This window comes from Crotalus tigris, unplaced genomic scaffold (assembly GCF_016545835.1).
Source record: "Crotalus tigris isolate CLP2741 ecotype Arizona unplaced genomic scaffold, ASM1654583v1 scf7180000023589.2044511, whole genome shotgun sequence".
NCBI lineage: Eukaryota > Metazoa > Chordata > Lepidosauria > Squamata > Viperidae > Crotalus > Crotalus tigris.
This window is the reverse complement of record NW_024100062.1, coordinates 50,908-65,140: the sequence shown is the minus strand read 5'-3', so window position 1 is coordinate 65,140 and position 14,233 is coordinate 50,908. Positions and strand designations below refer to the sequence as shown.

The 14,233-nt window shown below is 35.4% G+C and overlaps 1 protein-coding gene across 3 annotated transcripts in view; it reads right to left on the bottom strand.

Moving 5' to 3' along the window:
- The window catches only part of SLC24A2 (solute carrier family 24 member 2), a 60,150-nt gene extending 46,939 nt beyond the window's left edge, over positions 1 to 13,211 (bottom strand). For 2 of the 3 annotated variants that reach the window (XM_039319429.1, XM_039319431.1), the window contains exons 1-2: positions 12,463 to 13,211; positions 10,239 to 11,302 (exon numbers count right to left, since the gene is read on the bottom strand). In XM_039319429.1, the coding sequence (XP_039175363.1) occupies positions 10,239 to 11,168 (930 nt within the window). In that variant the 5' untranslated portion in view covers positions 11,169 to 11,302; positions 12,463 to 13,211. The remainder of the gene's footprint in view (positions 1 to 10,238; positions 11,303 to 12,462) is intronic. The other variant, XM_039319430.1, reaches the window with a different exon arrangement.
- Positions 13,212 to 14,233: the final 1,022 nt, after the last annotated feature.

Below are 14,233 nucleotides of genomic sequence, written 5' to 3'. Positions count from 1 at the left end.
AACAGAAAGAAAAATTAAATAATTCATATTTTTTCTATAAACAATATTATTCACTCCCTTTAACATTTCTTTAGTAATCAACCTAATAAGAAGCTCTTCACTCTTTAGTCAGATGATAAATCTGGTAAAAGACAATATATTAATTATATATTCCTATAATTAATAAGTCTGATTCTAAAATAAAATTTAAGAGTAGAAAAGCCAAATGTATTAAACAAAAAAGATAAAATTATGAAAGTTTTGGCATATATTAAGCAAAAAAATAAAAAAAGTTTCATATAAAATGAATGTAACACATTACAGGGATTACAGACAAAAGAAAAAGCGAGACATTTATCAAAAGACCACAAGCTGAAGTGCTACTTAAGCCTCTGATGGTTTAATTTCTTTCCAGAGAAATTTAAAAAAATGAAGTAGGAACCATGATCTATGCAGAAATTCCAACACAAGTGTTTGTTGAAAATGTTTGCCAAGATTGGCTATCCACTTTTGTACCATTTTGTTGCACCAATTCTGGATTTCCTACATCCTCAAAAAATGGGTAACTGATACCCTCTTGTAGAGAACTATAAAATCCACAAAAAACAAAACAAAACAAAAAACACATGGTTGTGTGAGACAAACTGATGCCAAAATGTTGTATTGGTTTTCTGCCATTTCATTCCATCAAGTAATATTGATTATATCCAACACATTTCTTTGGTTTGGCTGTGTTGCTTTTAACATCTGATATTAATCCTTATGCAATAGTCACCTGAAAGGAAGTCAACTCTGAATTTAGGACAATCCCCACAAAAAAGCAGACCTCTCCCAATCCAACCCCTAAACTTAGACAAAAAAAGTTGTTCAATGCCCCATTTCTCTGCTTTGTTAATCCACAGTTGACAAGTCCAGCTGAAACCAATTCTAGATATTCTTCTCCACAATAAATGTTGTATCTGATACTCTCATATATAGTATGCATCTGCCAGAGGCCACAATCCAACAAGGCAAGGCCTAGAAAAAAATAAGTAACCAAATATTAACCAAATGACTAATTATCCACATCCACTAAAGGATAGATGCAGAGGTTTTCCCCCAAAAAAACTGTGATAGCCAGAATTATGTGAAGTTTATACTTTATCTCACAGATGTTTGTAAGTTGCTCCCACAGATGTTTGTAAGTTTTACACAAAAAGCTTCTGTAGTATACTGAATTTTTCATTTTTTAGGATGAATTGCTTTCGGAAATTGTAGGTGCTCCAACACTGGAGATTTTAAAGAAGAGATTGAACAAACATTTGTCTTAAATGGTATAGGGTTGGACCTATAGTGGGTTGGACCAGAAGACCTCCAAGATCCTGTCCAACCCTGTTATTCTGTTAAACTATTGCACTTAAAGCATTCAGTGACTATATACCAATTATTCTAACATATACTAACCACAATCATTGAAACTCACAAAAAATTGATGGAGGAAGAGGTGGAGGGGAAAAAATCCATAAATATTGATGGGTCAGCTGGGAAAAGATGAAATAACAATGAAGAAAAGAAAAAAAAGTCAAATTTAGATATTACAGTAAATGGTTAATTTAACCAAATAAATATTTCTCCACCATGGAGATGTCTGCCATTTGTTCTTTCTCCTTCAATAGCACCTGTTCTCAATGGACATAAAGCATCCACTCTCCTCAGTTCACAGGTAACTCTTTCAATACTAAAATTCACTTTTCCATAACGGATATACAGAATATTAAGACTGACAAAATAAATCAATTAACTTTATATTCCTCAAATATATATATATTCATATTTGTTAGGAACTTGAAATGGAGATTTCAATTTTTTTCCAATATATTTTAAAAATAAATTGTTAAAGATAATCCATGATACCTAAAAGTACTGTTATTTCCTGCCATATTATTTAATTATTTAATATTAAATAATATCATTTAATGTTATTTAATTGGTGTCTTACAATTTGACAAGTGTTCTCGCCAGTGGTAAAATTCACTTGTCACTGTACAAAGTTTGTCCTTGTAAACATACGTTAAGATCTTTTTTTTTTTAATTTTGTTGAAACTGTTCCTTATTTTATCTTGCAGTAATATAGAGTAAATGAAAGAATGCCTGGGGGGGGGGAAGCCTCTTCTATCCAACATGGAAGCAGCTACTTTTGCAACGAGATCTGAAGAAAATGCACAAAGTGTGTTTGATACCCTTGCTCTGTGCTTCTGCTCTTCTGCAACTAATGCCTTACCAGGAAATGCCATGTAATCCAAATACAAAAACAAAGCAGTATTAAGATGCTGAGAATCTATATTCTATTGATTCACTTGCCTTCATTAATCTTTAAAACCATAGCTTTTAAGCCATTTTTTTAGTGAGCTCTATAGAGTATGCTTTTCTGACTGTACAATTAGATTAAATGAAGGTAAAATATTTATTTCACATGTACGTGAAATACTCAAAAACTGGCAATTTCTTACACTACATAGAAATGGCTTTCCAGCAAAAATTAAAAAGTCAGGCAAGTTTGCTTTCTTTTCATATTCCTTTTTCTTCCACAATTTGGAATGCAAAAAAAAAAATATTGCAATTTTTTTTATCTTAATATAAATAGCCTATACATAGTCATATTCTGGAATTATATGCATCAACATAATGCTTTCTTAATGTTTAAGTATTATGTTCAAAAATTACTAGTATGCTTGGACATGATAAACCTGAGACTACACTGAGTTCACCTATAGAGATTACAGTGGAAGCGAAAGTGCATATAAAAAAGCAAAGTTCAAAGTTTCCACAAAGTTTATCACTTTTTACAGGTTGGCACAGTATCAATAGTTTATTCCCTCAAGTTATTTCCTAACAGTTGCATAAAATTTAAAATTAAATTTAACACAACTATGTATAAATAAATTTAAATAGTTAAGATTTAAAAAATAAGGCTGTGAGTGGTTTTGCTTAATGAGAGAAAATAATTGGCTTTATAATATGAAGAAATAAGATACATTTAATAGTCCATACATTTCTATTTCCATGCTCTTAATTCTTTTGATGTAAGCTCAAGAACTATGAAATTGATCTGCAAGGTCATTCTTTGATTCAGTCAAACCATAAAATATCAGGAACAAATTGTCTCTAGTTCTTCCTTATTAATATTATTTTTAGGGAAATCCCTAGCTTTAAGCTTATACACCAGATTATATATTCAGGATCTTCTAACAATAACTATTATATGCTAAATAATCCCAAGGGCATTTTTAGTTAGTGTAAGAAATGCTTCGTTGAAGTATATCGAACTTTACTAAAATCAGTGTTTTTACAAAAATCACTGAAGTCTTAAGTTTTCAGTACCACCTCTACAAGCTCTTGATTAAAGAAACCTGAAAAGCTAAAGCAAATGTACAAATTTTAGAAAAATTCATAATTGATTTAGGGATACCAAAATATAAGCCATAAGCTTTAAAAAGTGAAAATTTATTTATTTGTTTGTTTGTTTGTTTATATGTATATTTATTCATAATACCTTTTATTTTTATTCATTTCAATGCAATAAACATTACTGCAATATTATTTTCTGAGTATAATTTGTGATCACTTTTATTATATCCATTACTGTAGTTTCAACTTTTTCCAGAAATATATTTACAGTACATTCTGAACTATGTAAAAACTGTTTGGATGTATCTGGCTTTCTTTCTTAATTGCATATTGCCAGAGAAAATTCTCAATATTTGTAAAAATATTTGTTTAGTAAAAAAAATCTATTTGAGAATTTCCCTCTCTCTTCCACTATTCTTTTCTAAAGGGGTAACCATCTATAGAGCTATTAATATCCCTTTAGATAGCTTAAAGTCACAGCTATGTATAATTTATCAACTGAAATCAGAATATTGTATTTAAATATTGACAAATAATTTGTGGAAAATGAGAAATTTCTAAATTTGCCATCATTTGAATATCTCTACAAAAGGCCCCAAACCTTGGCCCCATTCTAGGATCAAAGATAATCAAAAGTAGCGATAATTTTCAGTAATTCTCCTTGGGGTTTTAAACTAGCTTGCAATAGATATCGACAAGTCTCACTTATGATTTATCTAATATGTCACAGGTTACAAAAGCACCAGAATGATGAGTTATGATTATTTTCCTGAAAGGTCAGTTCCACTGAACATAATACATAGGAGTAGGCATGCATAATGGTGTAAACCAGTGGTTCTCAACCTTTTTAATGCCGCGACCCCCAACCGGTCGTAATTTGAGGACTACTCAACCAGTCGTAAGTCAAGGACTACTCAACTGGTGCAGCACCATTTGCAGAATGGGACTTTTGGCGGGCTCAGCAGGGCAGAGACAGCCTGGACAATTCCTATTGGCTTTTGAAAGCCAATAGAATTAGACTCTATTCAAGAGAGTCTATTCTATTGGCTTTCAAAAGCCAATAGAATAAAAGGGAGTAGCACAGCTAAGGAAAAGGGGGGAAAAATGGTGGACTGCGTTGTTTGCCGACCCCCGTGAAATGGTCGTTCGACCCCAAATGGGGTCCCGACCCACAGGTTGAGAACCACTGGTGTAAACTGATCTGTTTAATCTACAGTTCACTTCTTTATGTGAATAATTGAGAATAAGTCCCAATGTTCTCTAAGGGTAATGTGTACATTATTATATTCCTGTGGGAGGAGAAAGGTAATATTTTGCCTGTTGAAGAATTCTAGAACACTTGACAGCGTGCATACGCTTTTATATAATTTGGTTGATCCTAATAAAGCCACTCACCAACGTACATTTTGAATATTTTTCCCCCAGTGAACAACGAATAAGAATACTTCATTTCATCAGATACCAAAATGAAGCACTACTAATTGTATTCAATAATCTCTACCTGCTGATGGAAATGCATCTGCCAGCAGAACGAATTCCCCCACACCAAATCTACTTGAGAGGATTATGTGAAGGGGGGGGAGGAGAGCAAGGGCAAGTCTTGTTATGCAAGTAAAAGTCTGCTCGCATAAAAGTTGATATCAACTCTTCTTATTATAAAAATAGTCAGTATTAAAATTTAAATGTTTCATTATCTCTAGCAAATTTGATGTTTCTGTTGAAAAATTAAGAGTTGCTAGCCGAAAGAGGATCGCATATCCTAATACAATAAACTGTTTCTGTTTTAGATTTCCTTTATTTTAAAAACTTTCTCAGTTACTTTATATATTTTCCCCTTTATATATACATATATAATGTATAATAAATAATTTACTTTATATATTTTCCCCTTTATATATACATTATAATGTATAATAAATAATTATATATATATATATATACACACACACACATACATACATACATACACTGTTGAAGCTATCACAGTTTTCTCGTTTTTTGTGGAAACAGTCAATTTTGAAACAAAACTTCTATGAAGAGAAATATTTAAACCATTATTGGGAATGACTTACATTAAAAGTTCCTTAATGTAAGAAAAACGTAAAGAGAATTTAAACTTAATTTAAAGAGAAAGAGCAGTATAAGAAATGCTAACACTAAATCCAAAGGAGATCCTAACATTGTGTTATTTCTTGATGATTGTTGGCAAAGAAGTATCTTTATGAAGAACAAAGAAAAAGTGATATGGATAGACTTTTTACCATCTGTTTCCCTTGTGGTATTTTTATTTTTATTTAAGACCCCAATGAAACATAATTTTCCAATTTTCTCCATGTATTTTTATAGTTTGCTTATACTGAATGAGAAGCAGTTTTGCAAATAACCTGTGCCACCTGCAAAAACCATTATCCTTTTGTAACTGTCTACTCTCCCATTATGCGTTTTTATCAAGACTTGTACTGAAGACAGGTTAGTAAGCTAAGCATCTTTTGACAAAAGCCATATTACAAACTTCCTGATTCTACCACTTGCAGAGTTTCCTTACAATGTGTATTAAAATTGCTTCCTTTCCTGCCACTTGGGAATTTAACCTGTAACTCTCCAGCTTACTACATCTCTGGTCAGTTTATACAATATGCTAATATCCTCTATTTACCAAAGCTTTGTAAACAAAATGAAGGCAATTTTTCCACAGCTGTGATAGACAAGAATTACATTTTTTTCTTACTTTCTTACATTTACCATAAGACACTAGCTTTTTCTATGATTTAAAAACTGATTAACACAAAACATTTTAGAGCACAATATGTTGAAAAAAATACATGATTAATTTAAGCTTCAATCGCATGCAAATTTATTAGGGTTTTTAAAAATAAACTCTAAATGGTTTAATTCTAGGTAATACATAGGTTTGAAGTGTTATGATTTCATGCAGGCCTAGATTTCACCCAAATGGTAAAATTAAACATAAACCTATCCAGCATACACGTTTAAATTCGTCCTCAGCTTTTGATTTTAGACCTTTTCTTAGACTGTCTATTGTACCAACAGTTTTGTACAGAATATCTTCAGCTTATTTCTTTCTTTCTTTTTTAATTGGGACTGTGTACATTTTGTTAAGACTGCAGATTGGTTGCTAGGATTACCCTTTAGCCTTTTGGTTCTTTAATTAGGTATCTTAGAAGTCTCTTGAACTTCTCTCAGGTTACTGTACAGTCTTAAAAGATAAATACCAGGGTCAGCAATTTTCTTTGGCTAACACCTTACCAGATGTACAACACTAAAGGGCATTTTGGGTACCTGTAGACCCAAAATAAAGAACTGACTAGTCAGTTCTGCATACTCTAAATACCTAAAAGTACTGCCAGATAAATATATTTTCATTTTTATGATGGGCTGCTGCCACTGCTTTTTAGAAATTAAATACTCTATAGAAAGGTACAGAAACACTTAGCAATCAAAATCAATTCCTCTTGATTCTTGATCACAATATTGCTTTACAGTTGTCCTTGACTACTATAATGTCCTTGAAATACAGGATAAAATCTGCAGTCTGTAACAGATGTTTTTGGAAGGCACATTATCTGCCCAGCAAAGACTACCACTTCAATAATTGCTTTAGAAGCCGGTGTCCATGTACTAATGTAATGTTTGCTTAAGAAGACAGAAATATCATGTTACAAGCTTTACAAATTCCACCTGTATTAAAATTAAGGCCATATTTCCAAAATATTTTCCAGACCCTAAGGCACTAAACATTTATATCTGGAAATAATTCCACTAAATCTCATACAACTTATTTCTGAGTAAACCTATATATACTGGAACACTCTCAATTGAAACATTTTTAGTTCCTCCCTTTTTAACAACTGTAAGCCAGGTGGCGGGCCAATTCCAAACACTTAGTTATCTGAAGCTGTTTTACTCTGGTTTCAGGTAAGGGCAAGAAAAAAAGACAACTTTGATTGATCTGATAAATGATTTGCTGGAAGACTGTAACAGGGAAACAATGTCTCTGTGCCAGTAACTCCTGGATCTCTCAGCAGCCTTTCATATTACTGATCACTAAGCCCTTCTGGAACACTTGGAAGTTGGATAGCAGAGACTATCATGGTGCTGCTCCTACTTTGATGGCAGCCAACCTCCAGTCCTTGGACCAGCACTTTACGGCCTTCCAGAAACCGGGCCATGCAAACAAGTCCCATCCGCGGGATGCAGGCAACACACAAAACCACACCCCCTCCAGTCCGCAGAAAAACCTCTCTCCATAGAACTGGTCCCTAGTGCGCAAAAGGTTGGGGGCCACTGTTCTAGATCCAGTATCAGGATTAGAATTGCTAGGGAACTGCAGGGTTCTGTTCTGTCTCCTATGTTCTTCAATATTTATATGAAACCTCAGGGTATGATTGTCAGGAGGTATAAAACTGGATTTAGACAACTTTCTATTTTTTTCTATTTTCACAAGGTGTTTTAGTCTCTGTAATCAGCTCCTCCTTGGACCAGACTGTGCTATTGATGAACCATTAACCTGGATCTAGATAAATCAGTGGATTTGGTTGTTGGTGATAACTCTAGTACAAGGAGCATTTTTCCTCCACTGGCAAGATTGCATTTCCACTGAAAGAAGTTTGTAACTTTAGGGTACTACTTGATTTAATATTGTCATGAATACTTGGCTGGACATAGGGATGAGGGATACTTTTCTTTTAGCTGTATGAGTTATTAACTTCACCCCATCCAGAATGGACCTGACCTGAATTTTGTGATTTGTTTACTCCTTACCTCCTGAATAGATTACTGTAATGTACATGGGATGCACTTTTATAACTTTATGCTATGGCAGATATGGATAATGTATATTTTAAGTGGTATTTTGTGAATATTTTACTACCATTCATTCTTCATCAATGCTGTTTGAACTGATATTGTTTCTTCATAATGTTTGTTGTTGTATTGTGAACAATCAATACAATACCACTTGTATAAATTTAGAAATGAATTTAAAGTTTCCATTGCAAAGCTTTTTCAAAACAAAATATTACCTGACTAGTCAAAATAAATGATAAACAATGATTTTATAAACCATTAGAGGAAGCTAGTGAGGCATTATGATATACATTATGGTGAATTCAATCACATTCAAGCCTAAAAAAAAGTCCTTACACTATTCAGCAGGACTAAAATGTAGTGAATGACATTCTCACACATACACCAAATCTCCACATCAGTAGCCAGTTTGACTCATAAACTCCAGAATGGAAAGCAGAACATAAATCTAACAAAGAATAAAATATGTAATCGGCCCCAAGTCCTGTCATAGATTAGGCTCATGGTGTAAATGTAACTTCAGTGAAAACTGTATTTTGCATTATCCTGGTGCTCAAAACCGTAATATTCTGTACTTGATAAAGCTGAAAAATTGTCATTGTACAAGGTTTATCTTTGTGTTTGCTATAGTAACCACACTGAAACCCTGATTTACTTAGTGGAATTAAGTTATATGTTCTAGTATAGCAAATCCTCTTCATCCAGAATAATGCTCAGTTCTTCATTCTGTATTCATTATAATTTCCCTATATCAGAATTTCCCACATTGTAGAAAATTCCAAATTTAGTTCCTTAACCAGGGTAGCAGGGTAAGAACTGATTAAAGAAATATTCATCCAAGCAAGCCCTCTTCCTAGTGGCATGTGTATTTCCTATCTTTGCTATCTTTAAACACAATAATTAAACCATAAATTAGGGTTTGAGATACTTAACTGCTCTTAAACATGATTAAAAAGTATCTACTGTATCTTGAAATTACTTAAACATGAAGAAACGTCAAATTACATCATCTCTAATGGGAAGTCTATCTTTTGTCACAAATAGATACCTGCTATCAAACTAAGCCATAACAATAGAAATAACTTCTAATCCCTTTGAAACGAATGCAAGTTGTCATCTTAACCTTAAAGGAATACAGACTTTCTATAGAACACAAAAGCTTAGATACAAAACTGTGGAATGGGCAGATCCATTCTACTACAATAATCTGTTGCTTTTCCAAAATTATCTAACAAATAATTCAATGAGGCCGATGTTAAGAAACTGAAGCATGAGTCACACACATAAGTAACCCTGATGTGAAACTCCCAGAACAGCCAAAAAGTCTTTTTGTCATGAAATCTTCACATTTGTCAACAATCTTCTAACAAGTATTTCTGACATATACGGGAAATACTAGGCCACATAAGTAGCAAACTTTTTCCTCCATATAATATTTGTGAATAGTACATTTTGTGCCATAGAAGAGATCAAAAACAAAACTAAACTGTAAAGTCTGCTTATCAGATTGGCATAATCCATAAACCAAACAGCATAATACATCCACAACACATTATGCTTTGATTTGGAAGCAGGATAGCTAATTATACTGCCTTTTCTTCTTCAACGTAAATCCTACCCTCATTTTCTAAGATGAAGCAAATAGTGTTTGCATTCAGATAATGTTATATGGGCTTGTCTGATACTTTGCTTGCCTTTAGAAACTGCCCCATTATTATTTCAATGTGTTTTTGATACGAGTTGAACTGAATGTTCCTTGTGCCTTTATATATTATTTCATAGTTACACATGCTTTATTTTTGAAATTCATTTTGCTCATTTTTATAGCAGTATTAAAACACTCTGTGATTGTTAGCCACATATTCACATTTGCAGATGGAAAACTCTGATGAAATATTGTTTAGATAAAAACTTTAAACTAAAAATAATCTGCTCCTGGCATAGAAAAATCAGGACAATATACCAATGGTATATTTTTGGTATGTAAGTGTGGATACAGAAAGATTTCATTAATACTACAATCATTTTTCTTTGTAATAACTAACCTTTACATCAGGTTCTGGTGATACTTTATCCACTTTGTTGTTGCTAAGTTTACTTTTCACCCATTCTTCTACTTGCGCATTGAATTTCATGAAAGTCACATAGCATATATATGCACTCAGCAATATTAAACTTTCCCACCACCTAATGAAATTATCCAAAAAAAAGATGATTAGCAGTATCAAGCCTAGGATGTAAAAGGATACATCCCGAAAGAGTGGCCACCAAGTAAGGTGCAAAATCTGTTTAGAAAATAAAGCACACATCCCAATCACAAACAGGATGTTGAATACTGCAGATCCAACTATTGTTCCAATGCCAACATTGCTGTGAGATACAAAGATTCCTATTAAAGAAGTAAAGAGTTCTGGGGCTGAGCCACCAGCGGCCATAAAGGTTGCCCCAGCAACATCATCAGAAATTTCCAGTTTTTCTGTGATGACTGTCAGTGAAGGAACAAAGAACTCATCACAGACAATAGCTAAGGCTACAAACATGTAAATCATCCCAATGATATGAAGGATCACAGCACCCCGTCGTCTTTCCGCAAGAGAAAAAAGATCTGTTGGGTAGTCCCCATGAGAACGTTCTGTGTGGTTATTAAATTCATCTGTTAATTTCAAAGGAATAGGTGAATCTGGAGTATTGTTTTGATTCTGTTCTTGATAGCCCAATAAAGTTCTTTGATGCACTGACTTGGACTTTTCACTATCCGGACTGCTGATTGTCTTTGTGCTATAAGGTTCCAACTGGAAAAAGGCACTGACTGAAAGTGAAAGTGTGCTCATGGCCATAATACCCAGAAAAAGTCCTGTTATCCGAATCAGTCTCTGTTTTTTCCTTATATGTTGATGTTTCTTAAAGCCAAATGATGGCTCCTGCAGATACCATTCTTCCAAAAAATGAGCAGCAATATTTTTGTACTGAACCATTTTTGAAGTAAGTTTGTTTGTGGTCCAAGAATTCAGAGTCCAATAGGTTTTTCTTTCATACTTCCTTTATTCTTCAGATAAATGGTACTGTGACATTTCCTCTGAACCAAGGATTTATGAAGCTCATGCCTTTGCTATGATTAAAAAGATAAATATTTTCATCAGTTTAGAAATGTTTGACATCAGATGCATCTAAAAACATTGTCCTGTAAACACACTTTAAAGTTTAATGTGCTGTAACATGCAATAAGTTTACAATAAAAACAAATTTATCCAATATTTCTTAATATTATGCATGCTGGGAAATTTGGAATTATCTTAAAAGCTAATCTTTCAATGTCAAATTTGAACCTTGCATCCTTTGATTCTATTTATTTAATTCCTATAAAAGAATTAGTATCTTTTTTTTCACGATTCCAGAGCAACAATTTCATAATAGCTTCTTTCTACTTATTACTTTTTTTGGCATGCTTGTCAAATTTATTGAAGCTGATTTTGTGTGCATTAATAAACCAGCATAAATTCATTACTACATTAACAACAGGAAAATGAACCTTAAATATTGTCAGGGAAACAAAATGGAAAGATGTTCTGCTTTCATTTTTATATTCACCTAAAAACACTAAGCTATTCTAGTTTTTGGTTAACGGGTCTAACGGAAGTCTAAACAAAGTGGCACCTAGGTACTAAAGAAGTATCTAAGTAGTGAATCAATCTTCAAATTAACATGCCCAATTAGAATATGATGTTTGTTATGCTTTCAAATAGAGCAGAAAATGTAAAAATCTTCCACATTTCCTTGTATCTTTCTCTAACTATCCACCACAGATCGGTAAATACACAACCTAAGAATTAAATTAAATCTTCTCTTTCCCAGAAAACAGTATTCCTGTAAGCATATCTAAAGTTAAGGAGTTAAATATCTTCTCTTTTTTTAGGTCTATTCTATTTCAACTCTTATTATTGTGCACTTTTGGCAATACACTGATTACACTGCAGTGCAGAAACAGGGCTCCTTGTACTGCCTTACTGTTGCTTCGAAGAAACTATTCCCCAAAACGATATCATTGAAATCTTCAAAAACCCGAATTCCAAACCAAATTTTCTAATTCAGCTCTGGGAATCCATAAAGAACACCCATGTCACCTCTCTCACCCTCTTGGGATTAAAGGCCAGAGTCAATAGCCACCCTGCAGATCCACTACTAAAAAAAGAAAAAGTAATTAAAATTATGTAATTAAGCTTGGTACAGGGCACACGCATCGATCTACGAAGTAATCCCTTTCGCTCTCACTTCTTACTCCCGAGTAGATACAGATTGCCGTGCTGGACCTCCCAAAAGGTTCATGACCCCCAAATGGTATGCCTCCTTTTTACGAGGATTCCCTAATTGTGGAGCCAATTTTTTGTGGCAGGGCGAGAACTTGGCGAGAGGAAGTTCTTCATCCCACCCTTCGGAAAGTTCAAGCAAGAAAGAGCTGCGCCTTCGCCCCGAAATAAGGAGACGAGGGCAATATCTGCTCCTTGGCGAAGCCGCCCCAGGTTCAAGAAAGCAAGAGCCCCGACGGCAGGTGGATCAGCCGGAGGGAAGCGCGGGCTGGCAGCCTCTCTGCAGCTCCCTTCCTCAGACTTTCTCCAGCCTCCACGGAGATGATGCCACAAACGCTGCAGCCCTCCCGACGCCGAGGACTCCAGAGCCGGCCACCCTCCCTCGTCGAAAGAAATGCCCGAGCCCTTCCTCCCCGCTCAGAAGCCACGGGCAAACCGGAGAAGGTCAGGAGAAGGGACGAGTCGCCGGCCGGCTGACCGACCGCTGCAGCCGCCTCTTACCGGGCCACGTGAGAAGACGAGCGCGGGCTGAACTCCGGCCCGCGCTCCCGCGAAGACGAGCACCAGCCTCTGCCTGCGCCTCTTCTCGCCGTCCGGCTTCACGGCGGGAGCCACGCCCACCCCAGCCCGGCCCCCGGAGGCAGCGGCACGCGCCGGCGAGCCTCCCTCTCGCGCTCGCCCCGGGACCCGAATGGACGGGCGCCATGGAGAAGGCGGGGCGCGGGCGTGCGCGCGGGCTTTTGAGGGTACCACGTCTTATCTCGCTTAGCCACGAAGCTTCCTTCAGTAAAATCCTTCACGGGCTTGTTGTGAAAAAGTCTTTGCGCTTAACGAACACAACTGAGCCCCGAATGTATGTTGCTAAGTGAAGCATTTGTTGAGAGGGCTTTGCCCTTTTTACGACTTCTCTTGTCACTGTTGTTAAGGGAATCGTTGCAATTGTTAAGTTAGTAACATGGTTGTTAAGTGAATCTGGCTACCCCACTGATTTGGCTTGTCAGAAGGTTGCAAAAGGTGATCCCGTGACCCCAGGACACTCTAAATACAAACCAGTTTCCAAGCATCTCTAACTTTTGATCGTATGGCCATGGGGATGGTGCAATGGTCATAGGTGTGAAAAACAGTCATAAGTCACTTTTTTCAGTGCAGTAACTTTGAATGGTCACTAAATGAATGGTTGTAAATCAAGGACTGCTTGTACTCTAAACTCTTTGGGAATTTAAACACAAGTACGCCGAGATTAAACCAATCATTTTATGAGGGTTATTGTGTGCTATAGGCTGTTTCCAAAACTTCCTGCTCCCCTTGCCCACACATTGCCAATGCAGTTCTAGGCTGCATTAACAGAGGAACAGAATCAAGATCACCTGAAGTATTGAGACCACATTATAATGCCTTGCTAAGATCATGCTTGGAATATTGCATCCAGTTTTGGTCACCAAGATATAAAAGAGATGTTGGGACTCTAGAGTGCAGAGAAGAGCAACAAAGATGATTAGGGGACTGGAGGCTAAAATATATGAAGAACTAGTTTGGAATTGAGTATGTCTAGTTTAATGAAGAGAAGAACTAGGGGTGATATGATAGCAATGTTCCAATGTCTAAGGGGCTGCCACAAAGAAGAAGGGGATCAAACTATTTTCCAAAGCTCCTGAAAGCAGGACAAGAAGCAGTGGATGGGAAACTAATCAAGGAGAGAAGCAATTTAGAAATAAAGAGAATTTTCCTGACAGTTA